Raw genomic sequence first — 23327 nt, 5'->3', positions numbered from 1 at the left:
GTTCAATAAATCCAATGTATGCGCCACACAGAACGCACTGCAACTGCCTCAGCAACGCAATGCTGCAAGGCAAACACGGTAGGTCGCCTAGTGGTTAGAGTGTTGGGCCAGTAACCCAAAGGTTGCTAGATCAATCCCTGAGCTGACAAGGTAAAAAAATCTGTTGTTCTGCCCCTGAACAAGGCAGTTAACCCACTGTTCCTAGGCTGTCATTGTAAATAATAATTTGTTCTTAACTGACTTGCCTAGTGAAATAAAATTGTAATAAATACATTGAAAATGAATGTACTTCTGGTGTACCAAAAACTGCAATGACGCTGTCGGCATGATGTGCCAAGCTGAGAAAAAGATTCAGCATACAACTGTATGACATTTTAAAGTGAGCAGTTTCTAAAGTTGGTGGTAGGCCAAGATATATGGAGCTGCCAAACTTACAAGTCAGACATTTAGAGAGGTTTACTAAACCAGATTTGATCAAACATTAACCCTCTTGCTCTCCGCAATCTCTCCAGATGTTTTCTGACCATAACGTTATGCTACTGCATGCTATAGTACAGATCCTGTACAACAAAATGCACTCAAGTTATACTGTATGCTTGAAATTTATGGAATTCACTTTCATTGGTAAACGATCTCCACTTTGAAAAACAACCCAATCCTCTTACTGAGCTCTTCACTGCCTTGCTAGCAATGAAGAGATTAAACATACATTAGGGCCTAAATGTTAACAGCCTTTCCCTTCTATGGTTGGTTGATTGATTGATTGAAGTGATGGTGATCCTGCATCCTGTTGTTAAATCCCACTTTGTTAGACCCTCAAAATATTGCTGTCTACCAAACCCAGTATCAATATGAGGACTTAAAGTATAGGCATATATCAGAGAAAACAATAACTCGTTTTCGCGGATTCTGTGATGATCTACCTTATGACATACACTCTACACATGTTCTAACAGTGCTTTCATGACAACTGGGAACTCTTGACATCCGACTTCAGGGCGTTCAAAACAACTGGGAACTAGGGAAAAAACGAGGTCCTACTGGGGAAAATCGAACTTGGGTACTCTTTCTGGAGCGCCGACTTTCCGACCTAAATATAACTGACGTCATGATTTGACCTCGTATTTTCCCAGAGTTCCCAGTTGTTCTGAACGCGGCTTTGGGAACTCGGGACAAAAACAGAGTTCAAATCATGACGTCGGTGATCTTCAGGACGGAGTTCTGAAAGATGCCCGATCTAATAATTATTTAAAAAATAAAAATAAAAAATAAATTAAAAAAATTAAAAAGAAAGATGCCCGATTTGGAATTACGAGTTGGATGACCGATCAAAACCGTTTTCCGAGCCGGAGCTAGTTTCCCCACCTCTTGCTATCAGATTATAGTCGAACGTAAACTAGACTGGCCAATAAAATAGTGAGTAAAAAAGTACACATTTTCACTAATTCTCTCTGTATGAAGGGGATGCTATGCCTGAAGTTAGCTAGCTCTTCCTCTCTGGCGCGCGATATGCCTTCACGGCTGGCCAAAAACTTTGTTATTTTAAATTGAATCAAAGGGACTTCGTGGTTGAAAGTACATTTATATTACTGTAACGTTGAATGTTCATAACACTTGGATTGGATGATTTTGTCAGCATATTGGGATGAAACCTTACCTCACACTGGCTCTCGTTGGCAGTAGGAGACGTCAGTCTGTTTGCGTGGCAAATACGACACGTGCATGTTTGAAAACTAATTTGACCCCTTGAACGATTGTGATTGGTAGGATTTGAAAAACAATGAAAACCTGCACAATAAATAAACATTGAGAAAACAGCACTCAGTCTATTAAGCATTTGCAACAGACACATCAACGTTTATTAGTTACCACACAAAGTTACAAAATAGGCATTTTTCATATTTTAACATTTTTTGTTTATTTTTTTCTGGTTTGCTTGAGGTAAACAACAATAATTGAACAAATAATTTACAACAATCTATATGGCACAGGAAGAGAAGAGGGAAGTATGGGTTAGTCATTTTACCTAGAGTTAGTAAAACACGAGAACATGGAATGTGAATGAGCAGGGTTTGAGATTTGGGTCAATTGTAAACAAATACGCTCTGAGGAGCAGGGAGAATCGGAGAGTGACAGCTGGCAAGCCTTCTTGACTCACATCCATCCTCATTCACCAAACACAGCCGAAACCTTTGTGATGACACTCTGAAAAGGACATAGTTCTTTGATGTAAAACGTTAAAATATGATGATTTCTATCTACCTTTGAGAGAACAATACGCCATCTCAGCTCACCCCAATAACCTGGACACTGTTCACAAGGGAACTCTGTCGGAGGACAGAAACACCCTCTTCCTCATCACCACCACAGAGAATAGCAAGAAATCAAAGGCATCATTCAAACAGGAGAGAAAGCACAAAGGACAGCTTGGTCATTCTACACCATATTGTAGAGAAAAGGTGAGGTAAGACACAGTTGATGATTGCAGATATAATTCCATGGCGCAAGGGAAGGATCATTGAGTGGGGGGGGTCTGTGGTACAGGCAGGTAGGCAGGTCTGGATCGAGTTGGTTTCACTGGGGCAGGGCTTTCAGGATGGCATTCACCTCCTCCGCCACAGCGGTCAGGGCAAACTCAAACTGTTCCTGTAGGGAAAATGATCATTATGTGATTTAAATTGAACAGTGAATAGATAGGTTATAATCCAATTGTGGATGTACATTATGGTCTGATGACGCAATGCATGTCATGTTTGGGAATTTATCCACCATAGATGATATACTAAACATACACAAGGTTGTATTTATGACAGTACCTTGGTGCGCACCATCCCTGGTCTCTGGTCACGGACGTGTTCCAGGGTAGCAGCAATGTCAATCTCCTTCACTCCTGAAATAAAACTTCAATTTTAAGCCAAAAATGCATGCAGAAAACACTCCTATACCAAGATCACACATACATTTACATACATGGAAATGGACAGTCTAATATGCTTACCCTTGGCCATGCGGTTCAGAACCATGTCAATCAGGATGTAGGTGCCAGTCCGGCCTGTACCATCACTGTGTAGGATAACATGAAGATCTTAACATTGATAGACCAAACCACTGACTGAACAATAAACAAATCAACTTAAAACTGTTCTGCCTTACTATTACTTGACCATGCTGGTCATTTATGAACATTTGAACATCTTCGCCATGTTCTGTTATAATCTCCACCCGGCACAGCCAGAAGAGGACTGGCCACCCCACATATGCTCTCTCTAATTCTCTCTTTCTTTCTCTCTCTCGGAGGACCTGAGCCCAAGGACCGTGCCCCAGGACGACCTGACATGATGACTCCTTGCTGTCCCCAGTCCACCTGACTGTGCTGCTGCTCCAGTTTCAACTGTTCTGCCTTATTATTATTCGACCATGCTGGTCATTTATGAACATTTGAACATCTTGGCCATGTTCTGTTATAATCTCCATCCGGCACAGCCAGAAGAGGACTGGCCACCCCACATAGCCTGGTTCCTCTCTAGGTTTCTTCCTAGGTTTTGGCCTTTCTAGGGAGTTTTTCCTAGCCACCGTGCTTCTACACCTGCATTGCTTGCTGTTTGGGGTTTTAGGCTGGGTTTCTGTACAGCACTTTGAGATATCAGCTGATGTACGAAGGGCTATATAAATACATTTGATTTGATTTTAGTTGTTTGCTGAGGAGGCTGGTGGGAGGAGCTATAGGAGGGCGGGCTCATTGTATTGGCTGGAATGGAATCAATGGAACGGAGTTAAACACGTTGTTTCCATGTGTTTGGTACCATTCCATTGATTCCATTCTAGCAATGAGCAGTCCTCCTATAGCTCCTCCCACCAGCCCCCTCTGGTTGTTTGTTTCCTGCTGTGTTTTGTGTATGTAATGTGCAAGCTGTGCTAAGAATTCTCTTGTTGGACAATAAACGTCAATCTAATCTATGTAGCATGCATTATTTAGTCATAACACCACCACAGATAATGGAGTGCTTTCACAGAGGAAGAGGCGAAGTGAGAGGGATATCTCGGCCCAAAATCTCTGTTCCCCAGCAGGTGGGTTTTTTTTTCATTTTCTTTCCGCACACCAAGCAATGAGTTTTTGTATGGTGGTCAATGAATGTCGAATTTGGTTAACAAAAAATGGTTTATTTGTTACGTGAGGTTTATTTAATCGAATATAAGTTTTGTAATTCTTAGGTTGTTGCGCGTGTATAAGTAGAACACGTGACATCCAGTCAACTTTATATTGAAGTTGGCCTGTGCTATGCGGGATCTTTAACCGTTTTACAATTCAACGGGATAGGGACGTCTCAAGGATCCCAGCTAGCAAATACCATTGCGGTTGTTCACACGCGTATCTGCCCTCTCATTAGCTAGAATGCCATTTTTACGTGTTAGTCATTTAGCAGACACTATTATCCAGAGCGAATTACAGCAGTGAGTGCATACTGTTTTTGTAACTCTGGTGTTGCAAGCGCCACACTCTACCAACTGAGCCACACGGGTCAGAAGGGTCGCACCTGTCTTGCCTCGTCCCGACTGTCTTCCATTTTTTTAAGACATTTATTTTCATTGTTAGGGCGGCCAATGAAGCATCTGGGCCAATATAGTGGAACATCAGTGCTACATTTACACTCTCTCCGACAACATCTGAACCAAGCCAGCATCTGAAAGAGAATGGCGAAGTTCTGCCACCATGTGGACAAAAGTGGTATTGCAAACGTTGGTTTACCTGCAGTGTACAATGATCGGACAAGATCTGCCTCTGTAGCACTTATTCACCTTTCTGTGGAGCAGCAGGGAGAGAGGGAGATCAAATATAAGTGAATACTGAATGAATAGTGAACACTGATGGAGAACATATATATATTGATCATGCTTGACAATGGCAAGTCATACAAACGTCAGATAAGCTAAAATGAGGACAACAACACAAATCCTAGCTCGATTGCAGCCGTGTCCTAATTAATAAAACTGTTAAAGTCGCATTCCAGGCCGTTTACATTGCAGATGTTGCATTGCATCAACCAATGGTTGCGTGCCACGTCATCTGACTGTGCAGTTGGGCATCAGACTGCGTAATCACACGATGTGGCTCACTGATCTTTTTTAAAGACCTATGCAACCATTAGGAGATCTGGCAGCAATAAAGTCGCACTGGAACGCAGCCCAGCGGTTCTAAACAAGCAGTCAGTGTGTATTCAATATGGAGGAAAACAGCCCTGTTTGAAGCTCCACTCCAGTTTAACAAGCATTATAGGATGAAAATAACTTCTAGATAAAGAGGAGCATTCGCAGCATAATGATGAGGAGGAGAGTCAAAAGGGTGAGAGAAATGTAGACAGAGAGAGTATAAAACAGGGAGAGAGACGAGGGAGCAAAGGGGTTAGGCGATGGACCTCCTGCTGCAGCCACACCTGTCCATGATCATTTTTGTGACTATGCAACTGGACCCAGACTACTAGCTGCAAATCACAAAGATGACACGGACAGATATGTAAAATATCATGAGCCCGCTGACCTCCATCGCAAGATAGATGTGTGAGAGCAAAGAAGAGGAGGGACAGATGTGAGGAGGGATTGAAAGAGAAAGGCTAATTAAGTAAAGACAACACACAGAGAGAGACAGAGAGAGAGATGTGAGGAGGGATTGAAAGAGAAAGGCTAATTAAGTAAAGACAACACACAGAGAGAGACAGACAGAGAGATGTGAGGAGGGATTGAAAGAGAAAGGCTAATTAAGTAAAGACAACACACAGAGAGAGACAGACAGAGAGATGTGAGGAGAGAGAGACACAGAGAGACAGAGAGAGACAGAGAGAGACACAGAGAGACAGAGAGAGACAGAGAGAGACAGAGAGACTACAGAGAGACAAGAGACAGAGAGAGACACAGAGAGAGAGAGAGACAGAGAGAGACAGAGAGAGACAGAGAGAGACAGAGAGCTAATTAAGAGAGAGACAGAGAGAGACAGACAGAGAGACAGAGAGACAGAGAGAGACAGAGAGAGACAGAGAGAGACAGAGAGAGACAGAGAGAGACACAGAGAGGCTAACAGTAAAGACAGACAGACAGAGAGAGACACAGAGAGACAGAGAGAGACAGAGACACAGAGAGACACAGAGACAGAGACAGAGAGAGACAGAGAGAGACAGAGAGAGACAGAGAGAGACAGAGAGAGACAGAGAGAGACAGAGAGAGACAGAGAGAGACAGAGAGAGACAGAGAGAGACACAGAGAGACAGAGAGAGACAGAGAGAGACAGAGAGAGACAGAGAGAGACACAGAGAGACACAGAGAGACAGAGAGACACAGAGAGACAGAGGGTAAAAGGAAAGACAGCAGGATGGATGAGTGAAATGACATATGTTGTATATGTGTTGGTCATCCCATCATCTAGAAGGGATCAGATGAGTAAAATGGATTTAGGATTATAAGGAGTTGTGGACAGAGAAAGGTCTGTGAAACTGATACTGTTGACGAGTGACAAAGGAATTTGAGACCAAACGAGATAGGAGCATGGTCTGGCATAACCATAGGATGTATCATATAATAAAATCCCTTCCAAACCTCAAAATGTCAAACATTCTATTGTCCTGTATATCTGGGTTGTGTTCATTATTATAGCATGCAATGTTTTAAAGTGTTTTTCAAACGGAAATTGAAAATGAGCAGTAGTCACTCCCTGTTTCAGTCCATTTCCACCCACATTTCGTGCCTAGTAAACACAACCCTGCTTCAATGTCCATGCGGTACCTGCGGAAGTCCAGTAGGGTGCGTGTGGAGGTGGGGATACCCTGGGCAGGCCAGCTGAGGAAGTGGAACTGGGTGAGTGTGCGGGTCTCCTGGGTCTGGACGTTCTTCAGGTAGAAACTACGAACCAGGAAGTCATTGCACCAGATGTGCTCCGAAACCAGGTTCACCTGATGGACACACAGACCATTGTTACAGATCAGGACAGACAGACCCACACACCGAGTCAGACACACACACACACACACACCGAGTCAGACACACACACACACACACCGAGTCAGACACACACACACACACACACACACACACACACACACACACACACACACACACACACACACACACACACACACACACACACACACACACACACACCGAGTCAGACACACACACACACCGAGTCAGACACACACACACACCGAGTCAGACACACACACACACACCGAGTCAGACAGACACACACACACACACCGAGTCAGACACATACACACACACCGAGTCAGACACACACACACACACCGAGTCAGACACACACACACACACACCGAGTCAGACACACACACACACACACCGAGTCAGACACACACACACACACCGAGTCAGACACACACACACACACCGAGTCAGACACACACACACACACCGAGTCAGACACACACACACACACACACACACCGAGTCAGACACACACACACACACACACACACACCGAGTCAGACACACACACACCGAGTCAGACACACACACACCGAGTCAGATACACACACACACCGAGTCAGATACACACACACACTGAGTCAGATACACACACACACCGAGTCAGACACACACACACACCGAGTCAGATACACACACACACCGAGTCAGACACACACACACACCGAGTTAGACACACACACACACACCGAGTCAGACACACACACACACACACACACACCGAGTCAGACACCGAGTCAGACACACACACCGAGTCAGACACACACACACACACACACACACACACACACACACCGAGTCAGACACACACACCTCATAGATGTGGTATAGGGAGGATCCCTCGTCAGGCCAGTAGCGATCACACTGTTTCTCTCCGTCCTCAACCAGGGCTGTCATCATCACTATCACCGTGCAGCCATTCTCCCAAACCATCTATAGAGGAACACCATCACACACACACTAGAACATGTAAACATAGAGCTTGGAGACCAATAACATCATAATGTAATCTTCTTTCATCATCACATTGACATGTGTTTTGAGTGTTGATTTATGTGAACAAATGTTTATACACATTATATGGTTCAGGTTAGGGTACATTCTTAAAACATTTAGATTAAAGCAGCAGCAACAAATTGGCATGTCCCTAAATGGACAATAAAGTTTTGCATTTGAATTGTATTCATATTACACACATATAAATACTCATCCGGAGTGACTGACCTGCCAGAAGTCGGCGATGGTGTGAGACAGGGGTCCTTGGGTGGCGATGTACGTTGGCATCCGGGGGTCATGCTCAATCTAGGGGTCACAGAGGGGAAAGGTCATCATGGGTCACCTCTTGGCATCCACAATAGAGGACACCATGGACACTGGTGGTCGCCGTGGCGACGGCTCCATTCACTGACCAGTGGCATTTACGGGGCGGGTGAGTGGATCTGCTTCCCAAATGGCACCCTATTCCCTATATAGTGCACTTCTTTTGAGCAGGGCACATAGCACTCTGGTCACTGGGTAGGGGACAGAGTACCATTTGGGAAGCATCAGGGGAGAGATTCCACAACTAGTGTTCCAGTTTGATCAATGGAGTGTTGGTGTCGGAGTCGGCTACAGGGCCATAGGTGGGACCAGCGCCATATTCAAAAAGAGTATCAGAGTAGGAGTCCTGATATAGGATCAGTCTTTTAGATCAGAATGACAGATCATATGGATTCTAGATCAGTACTTCTACCCCGAGGCCCTTTTCTAAAACAGATCAGAGTGATATATAGAGAAGGCTTTGTGTGGGGATCTATCCCTATGAGCACAAGATGTTGAAAATACATATTTTTGGTTGCAAAGACGTTAAAAAGATGTCTTTCAACCAATTTTGCTCACTGGTATGGATCTGAGTTAACTAGACAGGTACCATGGTGACAGCGGGGATCAGGATGACTTCTTACTATGGTGCTGGCGTTGATGTAGTCGGTCCTGGAGGGGTTGTTCTCCGCCTTCATCTTCACCCTGGAGTGATCATCTGCAGAGCAAAGACACAAAACAAAAACATAGAATCACGAAGGCCGCCTGGGTGGTTTAACCTAGAATCATGAAGGCCGCCTGGGTGGTTTAACCTAGAATCATGAAGGCCGCCTGGGTGGTTTAACCTAGAATCATGAAGGCCGCCTGGGTGGTTTAACCTAGAATCTAGGAGGCCGCCTGGGTGGTTTAACCTAGAATCACGGAGGCCGCCTGGGTGGTTTAACCTAGAATCACGGAGGCCGCCTGGGTGGTTTAACCTAGAATCACGGTGGCCACCTGGGTGGTTTAACCTAGAATCATTTACATTTACATTTAAGTCATTTAGCAGACGCTCTTATCCAGAGCGACTTACAAATTGGTGCATTCACCTTATGACATCCAGTGGGACAGTCACTTAACAATAGTGCATCTAAAACTTAGGGGGTGGGGTGAGAGGGATTACTTAACCTATCCTAGGTATTCCTTAAAGAGGTGGGGTTTCAGGTGTCTCCGGAAGGTGGTGATTGACTCCGCTGTCCTGGCGTCGTGAGGGAGTTTGTTCCACCATTGGGGGCCAGGGCAGCGAACAGTTTTGACTGGGCTGAGCGGGAGCTGTACTTCCTCAGTGGTAGGGAGGCGAGCAGGCCAGAGGTGGATGAACGCAGTGCCCTTGTTTGGGTGTAGGGCCTGATCAGAGCCTGGAGGTACTGAGGTGCCGTTCCCCTCACAGCTCCGTAGGCAAGCACCATGGTCTTGTAGCGGATGCGAGCTTCAACTGGAAGCCAGTGGAGTGAACGGAGGAGCGGGGTGACGTGAGAGAACTTGGGAAGGTTGAACACCAGACGGGCTGCGGCGTTCTGGATGAGTTGAAGGGGTTTAATGGCACAGGCAGGGAGCCCAGCCAACAGCGAGTTGCAGTAATCCAGACGGGAGATGACAAGTGCCTGGATTAGGACCTGCGCCGCTTCCTGTGTGAGGCAGGGTCGTACTCTGCGGATGTTGTAGAGCATGAACCTACAGGAACGGGCCACCGCCTTGATGTTAGTAGAGAACGACAGGGTGTTGTCCAGGATCACGCCAAGGTTCTTGGCGCTCTGGGAGGAGGACACAATGGAGTTGTCGACCGTGATGGCGAGATCATGGAACGGGCAGTCCTTCCCCGGGAGGAAGAGCAGCTCCGTCTTGCCGAGGTTCAGCTTGAGGTGGTGATCCGTCATCCACACTGATATGTCTGCCAGACATGCAGAGATGCGATTCGCCACCTGGTCATCAGAAGGGGGAAAGGAGAAGATTAATTGTGTGTCGTCTGCATAGCAATGATAAGAGAGACCATGTGAGGTTATGACAGAGCCAAGTGACTTGGTGTATAGCGAGAATAGGAGAGGGCCAAGAACAGAGCCCTGGGGGACACCAGTGGTGAGAGCGCGTGGTGAGGAGACAGATTCTCGCCACGCCACCTGGTAGGAGCGACCTGTCAGGTAGGACGCAACCAAGCGTGGGCCGCGCCGGAGATGCCCAACTCGGAGAGGGTGGAGAGGAGGATCTGATGGTTCACAGTATCGAAGGCAGCCGATAGATCTAGAAGGATGAGAGCAGAGGAGAGAGAGTTAGCTTTAGCAGTGCGGAGCGCCTCCGTGATACAGAGGAGAGCAGTCTCAGTTGAATGACTAGTCTTGAAACCTGACTGATTTGGATCAAGAAGGTCATTCAGAGAGAGATAGCGGGAGAGCTGGCCAAGGACGGCACGTTCAAGAGTTTTGGAGAGAAAAGAAAGAAGGGATACTGGTCTGTAATTGTTGACATCGGAGGGATCGAGTGTAGGTTTTTTCAGAAGGGGTGCAACTCTCGCTCTCTTGAAGACGGAAGGGACGTAGCCAACGGTCAGGGATGAGTTGATGAGCGAGGTGAGGTAAGGGAGAAGGTCTCCGGAAATGGTCTGGAGAAGAGAGGAGGGGATAGGGTCAAGCGGGCAGGTTGTTGGGCGGCCGGCCGTCACAAGACGCGAGATTTCATCTGGAGAGAGAGGGGAGAAAGAGGTCAGAGCACAGGGTAAGGGCAGTGTGAGCAGAACCAGCGGTGTCGTTTGACTTAGCAAACGAGGATCGGATGTCGTCGACCTTCTTTTCAAAATGGTTGACGAAGTCATCTGCAGAGAGGGAGGAGGGGGGGAGGGGGCGGAGGATTCAGGAGGGAGGAGAAGGTGGCAAAGAGCTTCCTAGGGTTAGAGGCAGATGCTTGGAATTTAGCGTGGTAGAAAGTGGCTTTAGCAGCAGAGACAGAGGAGGAAAATGTAGAGAGGAGGGAGTGAAAGGATGCCAGGTCCGCAGGGAGGCGAGTTTTCCTCCATTTCCGCTCGGCTGCCCGGAGCCCTGTTCTGTGAGCTCGCAATGAGTCATCGAGCCACGGAGCGGGAGGGAGGACCGAGCCGGCCTGGAGGATAGGGGACATAGAGAGTCAAGGGATGCAGAGAGGGAGGAGATGAGGGTTGAGGAGGCAGAATCAGGAGATAGGTGGGAGAAGGTTTGAGCGGAGGGAAGAGATGATAGGATGGAAGAGGAGAGAGTAGCGGGGGAGAGAGAGCGAAGGTTGGGACGGCGCGATACCATCCGAGTAGGGGCAGTGTGGGAGGTGTTGGATGAGAGCGAGAGGGAAAAGGATACAAGGCAGTGGTCGGAGACTTGGAGGGGAGTTGCAGTGAGGTTAGTGGAAGAACAGCATCTAGTAAAGAATCTAGTAAAGAAAAAAGAATCTAGTAAAGAATCATGGTGGCCACCTGGGTGGTTTAACCTAGAATCTAGGAGGCCGCCTGGGTGGTTTAACCTAGAATCACGGAGGCCGCCTGGGTGGTTTAACCTAGAATCACGGAGGCCGCCTGGGTGGTTTAACCTAGAATCACGGAGGCCGCCTGGGTGGTTTAACCTAGAATCACGGAGGCCGCCTGGGTGGTTTAACCTAGAATCATGGTGGCCACCTGGGTGGTTTAACCTAGAATCAGGGTGGCCACCTGGGTGGTTTAACCTAGAATCACGGAGGCCGCCTGGGTGGTTTAACCTAGAATCATGAAGGCCGCCTGGGTGGTTTAACCTAGAATCATGAAGGCCGCCTGGGTGGTTTAACCTAGAATCACGGAGGCCGCCTGGGTGGTTTAACCTAGAATCACGGAGGCCGCCTGGGTGGTTTAACCTAGAATCACGGAGGCCCTCTGGGTGGTTTAACCTAGAATCATGGTGGCCACCTGGGTGGTTTAACCTAGAATCTAGGAGGCCAGGCCACCTGGGTGGTCTAGCTGGTGGTGCCGCCGGTTACCCTCAGCATACAGTCTGTGTGGGTTTAATCTGACCCACTGTCATTTTGACTAGATCTCCCCTTAACTTTCCTGTCCGTCCACTCTCCTAGCCTGGTCTCAGATCGGTTGACATGAAATGTTTGGTGAGAGATTGACAAGGAGCAAAACAGCCCAAACAGCCCTGGGACCCAGGCTATCACTTTCTGTTCAACAAAAATCACCTCAAAAAATACAAAGGGAAAATAAATGAAGGAGGAGATGTGGAAGAAAGGAGAGTAGAAGAAAGAGGAGGATGAGGGGAAGAAGAACTTACAGGGCACAGAGTCAGGGCAGCGGTTCTTCTTCAGGTTGGTGTCACTCTGCCCCACAGACATGGTGCTGGGTTCAGCCTGGTAGGAACACAGGGCCTCCCACTCCTTCAGCAGACGGTCCTTGTTCTTCAGGTGGTCCTCCATGTAAGCCTGTGAGTTATGAGGACAGAGGAGGTTCTCAGTACTAGGGTGACTCTTACTTATATAATACACTACACTCTTCCTCTGTCAATGCCTTCAACTGGATGAATCTGTCTTCTAGAGTCTGATGGTTAATGTGTATTTTTGTCAGTACCCGACCTGGATTCAAATAGTATTTGTTTTATTTCAAATATTTTTAGGGTTTGATTGAGCCTGCCTGCAGTGCCAGGTAGGTACGATTTGCACTTTTGGTACTAGTCCATTGGTTCCACTGCGGAAAGAAGTTAGGCAAGTTCGATCAAGCGCAGCAAAAGTATTTGATGGGAAACAAATACTATTTGAACCCAGGTTTCGTCAGAACAGCGGTAGAGAGATCTGAGGCAGAGTAGGAATGAATGAATGAATGAATGCATAGAGTAAATGTTCAGAGTGACACTGACCAGGATCATATGACCGGTGGAGATGTCCATGTTGGTCTGCGCTGGTTCCTCGCACCAGGAAGAGGTGCTGCTGTGGGAGCTCGGGCTGGGCTGGGGCGCATCGCTGGGCTGGGGCGCGTCACTGAACTGGGACGACACACTGCTCACCCTGGACGTGTCCGTACCTCCTCCACCACCACCACCTCCTCCTCCTCCTCCACCACCACCACCACCAGCACCACCAGCACCCCCACCGCCCCCCGCAGCTCCTGCCCCCTCCTGACGCTCAAAGAGTCCCCTGGATCCCATGTGCTGACGACACAGGTCCTGACAGAAGGAGAAGGGGACCATGACAGTCAATGGGTTTTCTACAGACACAATGTATTACTAAATCAGGGATCAATGTCCCGCGATACAGTCACACTGGTAGTCCTGGGTTGTTGGGGTCTGCAGCATACACAGGTCTCTTTCAATACAGCTCATGTCTCAGACTAGTGAATCCTTGTGCAGGTTGAAAACTGAAGAGTGAATGTGTTCATGTTGGACTGTTTGTGAGTTGTTTTTAGCTCAGTTGGTAGAGCATGGCGCTTGTAACGCCAGGGTAGTGGGTTCGATCCCCGGGACCACCCATACGTAGAATGTATGCACACATGACTGTAAGTCGCTTTGGATAAAAGCGTCTGCTAAATGGCATATATTATTATTATATTATTTTTAGGGAATATTACACTGTTGACATTGGTGAAGAGAGGACGACATAAGAAAACTAAGATATAGCGGCTGGACAAACCCATGTAAGATAAATACTTTATTGATCCCCGAGGGTAAATTGGTTTGTCAATCATATCTCATCGAGAAATGTGCTGTCTGTCTATAGTCTACAGTACTCCCACTTGACTTGGTCCTGCATGGCTGTGAGGTGTCAGTTGACAGCTGGGTCTAGTTACCTATGTGTGTGCGTGTGTGTGTGCACCTACCTGGTACTCCTGGTGTGTAACGCTGCCTCCCTCTGGGCCCAGGCCTAGCTTCTCAGACGCCAGGCGGTTGGTGTGGCGACGCAGGCAGACGATGGTCATTGTCGCCACCAGGATCCCGCCAACACAGGCCACGCCCACCATGGTCATGAACACCCAACGGGAGCCATCTCGGACCCGGGTGGCCTGAGGTAAGCCCCGCCCATCAGTTCTCTGTCGAGAGGGGAGGTGACAGAGACAAAGAGAGAGGGAAGGAAAACAAAATTGTTAGCTGAATATCTCACTGATGAGCCAATAATGTTTATCCTTTAGTGGAAGGATGAGACTCTGGTTCTTTAGAGCCCCACTAATGTCCTGCAACAGAATAATTGATCAAAGTTATTATTATTGAGGAAGTGGATGAGAGAAAACCTGGGTGGTGTTCATTAGGGTGAAAATGTTTTGAAACAGAGTGAAAAGTCCAAATCAGAACAGAGATATTCACGTTGCGAAACGTTTTTCTACATTGTACCCCACTGAATGCAACACAAGTACTGTTGCAGCCTGACCCCCAATCATTTATTCTCTTTCATCTCTCCTTCTACTCCCTGGTTGCCACGGTTGCCTCTCCTGCCCTCCTGACCTCTCTTTCCTCTTCAGAGGCCCCAGGAATGTGCTGAAGGATTTGGGGGTTGGGGGATGTAGCTATAGTCTGAGACATTGGGGTGGGGAGTGCTATAGTCTGACATGGGGGATTGGGGTGGGGGGGTGGAGCTATAGTCAGAAATTGGGGTAGGGGGTGAAGGTATAGTCTGAGACATTGGGGTGAAAGGTGGAGCTATAGTTTGAGATATGGGGGGGGGATGCTTCACCTGATATTCTAAAGGGGCCCGAAGATGAGAGATGGAGAGAAAAGGGGGGAAGGGGAAGAAAACAGAAAGGGGGAAGAGCTGAATGACCGGTTTCTGGAGACGAGTATTAAGATCTGGACATGAGGTGAATTGACCTAACTGACATCAGGGGATGCAGGGGTGAGGGATGGGTGTAGAAGAGGAGATAGGGATGGGTATAGGAGAGGAGATAGGGATGGGTATAGGAGAGGAAATAGGGATGGGTATAGGAGAGGAGAGAGGGATGGGTATAGGAGAGGAGAGAGGGATGGGTATAGGAGGGGAGGGAAGGATGGGTATAGGAGAGGAGAGAGGGATGGGTATAGGAGAGGAGAGAGGGATGGGTATAGGAGGGGAGGGAAGGATGGGTAAAGGAGAGGAGAGAGGGATGGGTATAGGAGGGGAGAGGGGATGGGTGTAGGAGGGGAGGGGGATGGGTATAGGAGAGGAGAGAGGGATGGGTATAGGGAGGAGAGAGGGATGGGTATAGGAGAGGAGAGAGGGATGGGTATAGGAGGGGAGGGAAGGATGGGTATAGGAGGGGAGGGAAGGATGGGTATAGGAGAGGAGAGAGGGATGGGTATAGGAGATGAGAGAGGGATGGGTATAGGAGATGAGAGAGGGATGGGTATAGGAGGGGAGGGAAGGATGGGTATAGGAGAGGAGAGAGGGATGGGTATAGGAGGGGAGGGATGGGTATAGGGGGAGGGAGGGATGGGTGTAGGAGAGGAGAGAGGGATGGGTATAGGAGGGGAGGGAGGGAAGGGTGTAGGAGAGGAGAGAGGTATGGGTATAGGAGGGGAGGGAAGGATGGGTATAGGGGGGAGGGAAGGATGGGTATAGGAGGGGAGGGAAGGATGGGTATAGGAGGGGAGGGAAGGATGGGTATAGGAGAGGAGAGAGGGATGGGTATAGGAGAGGAGAGAGGGATGGGTATAGGAGGGGATGGAAGGATGGGTATAGGAGGGGAGGGAAGGATGGGTATAGGAGAGGAGAGAGGGATGGGTATAGGAGAGGAGAGAGGGATGGGTATAGGAGGGGAGGGAAGGATGGGTATAGGAGAGGAGAGAGGGATGGGTATAGGAGGGGAGGGAAGGATGGGTATAGGAGAGGAGGAGGGGAGGAGGGATGGGTATAGGAGAGGAGAGAGGGATGGGTATAGGAGGGGAGGGAAGGATGGGTATAGGAGAGGAGAGAGGGATGGGTATAGGAGAGGAGAGAGGGATGGGTATAGGAGGGGAGGGAAGGATGGGTATAGGAGAGGAGAGAGGGATGGGTATAGGAGAGGAGAGAGGGATGGGTATAGGAGGGGAGAGAGGGATGGATATAGGAGGGGAGGGAGGGAGGGAAGGGTATAGGAGGGGAGGGAGGGAAGGGTGTAGGAGAGGGGAGAGGGATGGGTATAGGAGGGGAGGGAAGGATGGGTATATGAGGGGAGGGAAGGATGGGTATAGGAGGGGAGGGAGGGAAGAAGAGAGGGAAGGGTATAGGAGGGGAGGGAGGGAAGGGTGTAGGAGAGGAGATAGGGATGGGTATAGGAGGATGGGGGAGGGAAGGATGGGTATAGGAGGGGAGGGAAGGATGGGTATAGGAGGGGAGGGAAGGATGGGTATAGGAGGGGAGGGAGGGAAGGGTATAGGAGGGGAGGGAGGGATGGGTATAGGAGGGGAGATAGGGATGGGTATAGGATGAGAGGGAGGGATGGGTATAGGATGGGAGGGAGGGATGGGTATAGGATGGGAGGGAGGGATGGGTATAGGAGGGGGGAGGGAGGGAAGAAGAGAGAGAAGGGTATAGGAGGGGAGGGAGGTAAGGGTATAGGAGGGGAGGGAGGGATGGGTGTAGGAGAGGAGATAGGGATGGGTATAGGAGGGGAGGGAAGGATGGGTATAGGATGGGAGGGAGGGATGGGTATAAGAGGGGAGGGAGGGATGGGTGGGTATAGGAGGGGAGGGAGGGAAGAAGAGAGGGAAGGGTATAGGAGGGAAGGGAGGGAAGGGTATAGAAGGGGGAGGGGAGGGAAGGGTATAGGAGGGGAGGGAGGGAAGGGTATAGGAGGGGGGGAGGGAGGGAGGGATGGGTATAGGAGAGGGATGGGAGGGAGGGGTATAGGATGGGAGGGAGGGATGGGTATAGGAGGGGGGAGGGAGGGGAAGAAGAGAGGGAGGGAGGGTATAGGAGGGGAGGGAGGGATGGGTATAGGATGAGAGGGAGGGATGGATATAGGAGGGGGAGGGAGGGAGGGATGGGTATAGGATGGGAGGGAGGGATGGGTATAGGAGGGAGGGAGGGATGGGTATAGGATGGGGGAGGGAGGGATGGGTAGGAGGATGGGAGGGAGGGATGGGTATAGGATGGGAGGGAGGGATGGGTATAGGAGGAGGGAGGGAAGAAGAGAGGGAAGGGTATAGGAGGGGAGGGAGGGATGGGTATAGGAGGGGGAGGGAGGGATGGGTATAGGATGAGAGGGAGGAATGGATATAGGAGGGGAGGGAGGGATGGGTATAGGATGGGAGGGAGGGATGGGTATAGGAGGGGAGGGAGGGATGGGTATAGGATGAGAGGGAGGGATGGATATAGGAGGGGAGGGAGGGATGGGTATAGGATGGGAGGGAGGGATGGGTATAGGAGGGGAGGGAGGGATGGGTATAGGAGGGGAGGGAGGGATGGGTATAGGAGGGGAGGGAGGGAGGGATGGGTATAGGAGGGGAGGGAGGGATGGGTATAGGAGGGGAGGGAGGGAGGGATGGATATAGGAGGGGAGGGAGGGATGGGTATAGGAGGGGAGGGAGGGATGGGTATAGGAGGGGAGGGAGGGATGGGTATGGGAGGGGGGAGGGAGGGATGGGTATAGGATGGGAGGGAGGGATGGGTATAGGATGGGAGGGAGGGAAGAAGGAGGGAGGGATGGGGAGGGAAGGGTATAGGAGGGGAGGGAGGGATGGGTATAGGATGGGAGGGAGGGATGCATATAGGAGGGGAGGGAGGGATGGGTATAGGAGGAGAGGGAGGGATGGGTATAGGAGGAGAGGGAGGGATGGGAGGGGAGGGATGGGTATGGGAGGGGAGAGAGGGATGGGTATAGGTGGGGAGGGTATAGGAGGGAGGGAGGGATGGGTATAGGAGGGGAGGGGGATGGGATGGGTATGGGAGGGGAGGGAGGGGAAGAGAGAGAGGGAAGGGGATGGGTATAGGCGGGGAGGGAGGGATGGGTATAGGAGGGAGGGGGATGGGATGGGTATGGGGGGGGAGGGGAGGGGGGATGGGTATGGGATGGGGGAGGGAGGGAAGAAGAGAGGGAAGGGTATAGGAGGGGAGGGAGGGATGGGTATAGGAGGGGAGGGGGATGGGTATGGGAGGGAGGGAAGGAAGAAGAGAGGGAGGGTATAGGAGGGGGGGGGGATGGGTATGGGAGGGAGGGAAGGAAGAAGAGAGGGAAGGGTATAGGAGGAGAGGGGGGATGGTATAGGAGGAGAGGGGGGATGGGTATAGGAGGGGAGGGAGGGATGGGTATAGGAGGGGAGGGAGGGATGGGTATAGGAGGGGAGTGAAGAAGAGACTGATTCATTTAAGGCAACAGAGAGACCAAGAGGCTGCAGTTTAGATTGAAGACAACAGAGAGACCAAGAGGTTGATTCAATAGAAGAGTAGGATGATCAGTACAGTAGATAGACTCCAGATCATTCCATTACTGCAGACATTGACTTCTGTCACAAGTGTCTTAACTCAGGTTGTTGTTGCCAAAAGCGATATGCAACTTCATTAATCACTATTGTGAGTGATGCAAACAGTTAGCAAACATAAGGCCTAACATTTTTTTTCACTAAATAAAAAAATGGAATTGACAACTAGAATTAAAGGGTTTTAAACTTAGATTACACACACTGGTACATGTGTGTGTGTATGCACAATATCAGACTTCCAAGAAAAATCTAATGGACATTATTGCAGAATTCTTATAATTCAAGAGGAGATATTGCCAATGTGAAACTATTCAAAATGCAAACAAGATACAGTTACAATGTGCACCAACACTAATTACTGTATCCAGATATAGGTCCCGTTAAATATTAGAATATTGATAGACGTGTCCTCAAACACATTCAATTCGTTGTACGTTCTTGAATATGTTGTTAAAATCTTCATTGTGATTAAATACCCAGATAAACCAAATCATAATATTTGACAACGAATCATGCGACAATCCCACACACACCACGCGGGCTGGGCATCTCGTAGATGTGCGTGCGCTATGCCGGCAGAATCTGATGAAAAGGTCTAAACTAACAGATAACATTAATGCGTAAGCAATTTACAAATGGCAACTAAATCGTAGAAGTGGAACTAAATACAACTATTATATAATCACATTAGGCCTATAAGAAATACAATTCGCGACTTGGGCCCATAATAAGAATAACTCTAGACAAATCTACCATTCAAAAGTATGAATAGCCTATTAGTAGGCTAAGTATAAGCGACACTCACCCAACATCCACCTTCCGTGAAAGAAAGACGACTTGACTTTTATAGTGCACAAAAGAAAATAAGATATGTCTCTTGCTTTCCATAATGCGTTTATAAAGTGGAAAATAGCGCATCATTTGATTGAATTTTGGCGGCAGTGTGACCTACTAGCTCAGGCCCAGGGACGATGTGAGACGACCAAGAGAGGAGTGGTGCGCGTGACCAATATGAATTAAAGAGACAGTCTTGTGTCTTTCGGGAGCGCGCACGTTTCATTCGACCGCAAAATACGTTTGTCATGTCAAAGGATTTTAGCCATTCTAGGTATTTCAGGCAGAGGAAAATAGTTTGACTGTGAAAATGCACAGAAGGACGCAAAGAATATTGATGATGAATGCCAATATATTCTAATTGTATTTATTTTACCTTTATTTAACCAGGCAAGTCAGTTAAGAACAAATTCTTATTTTCAATGAGGCCTAGGAACAGTGGGTTAACTGCCTGTTCAGGGGCAGAACGACAGATTTGTACCTTGTCAGCTCGGGGGTTTGCAAAGAGACCCCCGTCTCTCGCTTCCTCTCTCTCTCACACACACACACACACACACACACACTAAATGCAGCATAACATTCTCTTACCTCACCGACACCTGTCTGCAGGATCTTCAGAGCAGTTTCAGACTCCAGAAAGTTCTTCTCTGCAACTGAGTAAATTATGAAACAAAATAAAATAGTTGCAATCTTGCAAAAAAGTAATATTCTTGCTATTCTATATTTTTTTAAACACCAGAGTGGTTCAAAAATCCCTTTTATACCCCTAGCTCACTTTTTGTCCAAGTTGTGTGTGTGTGTGTGTGTGTGTGTGTGTGTGTGTAGACATTGTCTTGGTGGTTTACATAGAGCAGCGGGACATTGGGTCAATTTGACCCCGTCTGACCCCAGTAACAGGTCCACTTACCGGCTTTCTCTGCCACGTCTTCAGCACTCAAGTTCTGGCTGTTGGGGCGAACACGGAATGTCAGGGCAGGGCCCACCACACTGTAGAGAGACAGACAGGAACATTCCATCAAACTATTGATTAATATAGCTGGGGCCGGGAGAGAGAGGGGTGGTGGGATGGTGGTAGGAGCAGGAGCCTTTATTTTGGGTGTGAATAAGCCCCAAATGTACACTGTTATACAAGCTGTACACTCACTACTTTACATTGTAGCAAAGTTTAATTTTTTCAGTGTTGTCACATGAAAAGATATGCTCAAATATTTACAAAAATGTGAGGGGTGTACTCACTTTTGTGATATACGCACACACACACACACGCACACACACACACACACACACACACACACACACACACACACACACACACACACACACACACACACACACACACACACACACACACACACACACACACACACACACACACACACACACACACACAGTACAGTTGAAGTCTGAAGTTACATACACTTAGGTTGGAGTCATTCAAACCCGTTTTCAACCACTCAACAAATTTCTTATTAACAAACTATAGTTTTGGCAAGTCGGTTAGGACAACTCATTTGTGCATGACACAAGTATTTTTTCCAACAATTGTTTACAGACAGATTATTTCACTTATAATTCACTGTATCACAATTCCAGTGGGTCAGAAGTTTACATACACTAAATTGACTGTGCCTATAAACAGCTTGGGAAATTCCAGAAAATTGTCATGGCTTTAGAAGCTTCTTGTATGGTTAATTGACATTATTTGAGTCAATTGGAGGTGTACCTGTGGATGTATTTCAAGGCCTACCCTCAAACTCAGTGCCTCTTTGCTTGACATCATGGGAAAATAAAAATAAATCAGCCAAGAGCTCAGAAAAAAATGTGTAGACCTCCACAAGTCTGGTTCATCCTTGGGAGCAATTTCCAAACGCCTGAAGGTACCACATTCATCTGTACAAACAATAGTACGCAAGTATAAACACCATGGGACCACGCAGCCATCATACCGCTCAGGAAGGTGATGCGTTCTGTCTCCTAGAGATGAACGTACTTTGGTGCGAAAAGTGCAAATCAATCCCAGAACAACAGCAACTGACCTTGTGAAGATGCCGGAGGAAAAAGGTACAAAAGTATCTATATCCACAGTAAAACAAGTCCTATATCGACATAACCTGAAAGGCCACTCAGCAAGGAAGAGGCCACTGCTCCAAAACCGCCATAAAAAAGCCAGACTACGGTTTGCAACTGAACATGGGGACAAAGATCGTACATTTTGGAGAAATATCCTTTGGTCCGATGAAACAAAATAGAACTGTTTGGCCATAATGATCATTGTTATGTTTGGAGGACCGTGAAGCATGGGGGTGGCAGCATCATGTTGTGGGAGTGCTTTGCTGCAGGAGGGACTGGTGCACTTCACAAAGTAGATGGCATCATGAGGAATGAAAATTATGTGAATATACTGAAGCAACATCTCAAGACATCAGTCAAGAAGTTAAAGCTTGGTCGCAAATGGGTCTTCCAAATGGACCATGACCCCAAGCATACTTCGAAAGTTGTGGCACACTTGCTTAAGGACAACAAAGTCAAGGTATTGGAGTGGCCAACACAAAGCCCTGACCTTAATCCCATATAAAATTGGTGGACAGAACTGGAAAACGTGTGTGCAAGTAAGGAGGCCTACAAACCTGACTCAGTTACACCAGCTCTGTTGGGAGGAATGGGCCAAAATTCACCCAACTTATTGTGTGAAACTTGTGGAAGGCTACCCAAAACGTTTGACCCAAATTAATCAATTCAAAGGCAATGCTACCAAATACTAATTGACTGTATGTAAACCTCTGACCCACCGGTAATGTGATGAAAGAAATCAAATCTGAAATAAATCATTCTCTCTACTATTTTTCTGACATTTCACATTCTTAAAATAAAGTGGTGATCCTACCTGACCTAAGACAGGGAATGTTTACTAGGATTACATATCAGGAATTGTGAAAAACTGAATTTAAATGTATTTGGCTAACTTCCGACTTCAACTGTACATACATACATATACACACTTTTGTTTTAGAATATACCTTTATTATTCCCCACAAACCCCACCACTCCTCCCCCAATTGGAGTAAACTAATAAACAATAACACTAAGGGATCTACTTTCAGTTTATACATATTATACACATTTTACAATAGTGATATCTTGTCTGTTTTCAGTGCTTCCTCTATTTCTGATTTCCTCAACTCACACGTCCTCTCTCCTCTATTCTGCCTCACCTCCTTTTGAAAAAAGTCAAAGGTGATCGAGGAGAGGCAACGCGGAGGAAAATGAGACTCTCCTTCTCCACTTACTAATGAGGTTTACAGGGTGGATCCCAAAATAAATGAGACTCTCCTTCTCCACTTACTAATGAGGTTTACAGGGTGGATCCCAAAATAAATGAGACTCTCCTTCTCCACTTACTAATGAGGTTTACAGGGTGGATCCCAAAATAAATGAGACTCTCCTTCTCCACTTACTAATGAGGTTTACAGTGGATCCCAAAATAAATGGATCCCAAAATAAATGAGACTCTCCTTCTCCACTTACTAATGAGGTTTACAGGGTGGATCCCAAAATAAATGAGACTCTCCTTCTCCACTTACTAATGAGGTTTACAGGGTGGATCCCAAAATAAATGAGACTCTCCTTCTCCACTTACTTACTAATGAGGTTTACAGGGTGGATCCCAAAATAAATGAGACTCTCCTTCTCCACTTACTAATGAGGTTTACAGGGTGGATCCCAAAATAAATGGATCTTCCAAAATGAAAGGGTGGATCCCAAAATAAATGACTCTCCTTCTCCACTTACTAATGAGGTTTACAGGGTGGATCCCAAAATAAATGA

General features: G+C 47.6%; 1 protein-coding gene across 1 annotated transcript; it reads right to left on the bottom strand.

The window, feature by feature from the left end:
* Window positions 1–1829: 1829 nt before the first annotated feature.
* On the bottom strand, window positions 1830–20518 carry LOC124019562 (receptor-type tyrosine-protein phosphatase-like N). Its single transcript, XM_046334929.1, has 13 exons — window positions 20410–20518; window positions 20091–20155; window positions 14120–14329; window positions 13164–13469; window positions 12585–12732; window positions 8931–9004; window positions 8212–8289; window positions 7801–7920; window positions 6772–6938; window positions 4748–4801; window positions 2999–3063; window positions 2817–2890; window positions 1830–2646 (listed from the first exon to the last, which is right to left on the bottom strand). Exons 1-13 carry the CDS (start codon window positions 20516–20518, stop codon window positions 2575–2577), a joined length of 1542 nt encoding a protein of 513 aa, XP_046190885.1. The 3' UTR covers window positions 1830–2574.
* Between the last annotated feature and the right edge of the window lie 2809 nt (window positions 20519–23327).

The sequence above is a fragment of the Oncorhynchus gorbuscha genome, unplaced genomic scaffold, assembly GCF_021184085.1.
Source record: "Oncorhynchus gorbuscha isolate QuinsamMale2020 ecotype Even-year unplaced genomic scaffold, OgorEven_v1.0 Un_scaffold_633, whole genome shotgun sequence".
Taxonomy (NCBI): domain Eukaryota; kingdom Metazoa; phylum Chordata; class Actinopteri; order Salmoniformes; family Salmonidae; genus Oncorhynchus; species Oncorhynchus gorbuscha.
The sequence above is the reverse complement of the archived record's forward strand: the minus strand, read 5'-3'. Positions and strand labels throughout refer to the sequence as shown.

Excerpts from the sequence above, each read along its gene's own strand:
- LOC124019562 (XM_046334929.1), bottom strand. The coding sequence starts at position 20,518 with ATGGAATGTTCCTGTCTGTCTCTCTACAGTGTGGTGGGCCCTGCCCTG. Across the intron at positions 3,064-4,747 it reads CCGATCATTGTACACTGCAG|TGATGGTACAGGCCGGACTG; the intron begins GTAAACCAACGT and ends TATCCTACACAG. Across the intron at positions 2,647-2,816 it reads CAGGGATGGTGCGCACCAAG|GAACAGTTTGAGTTTGCCCT; the intron begins GTACTGTCATAA and ends TTTTCCCTACAG.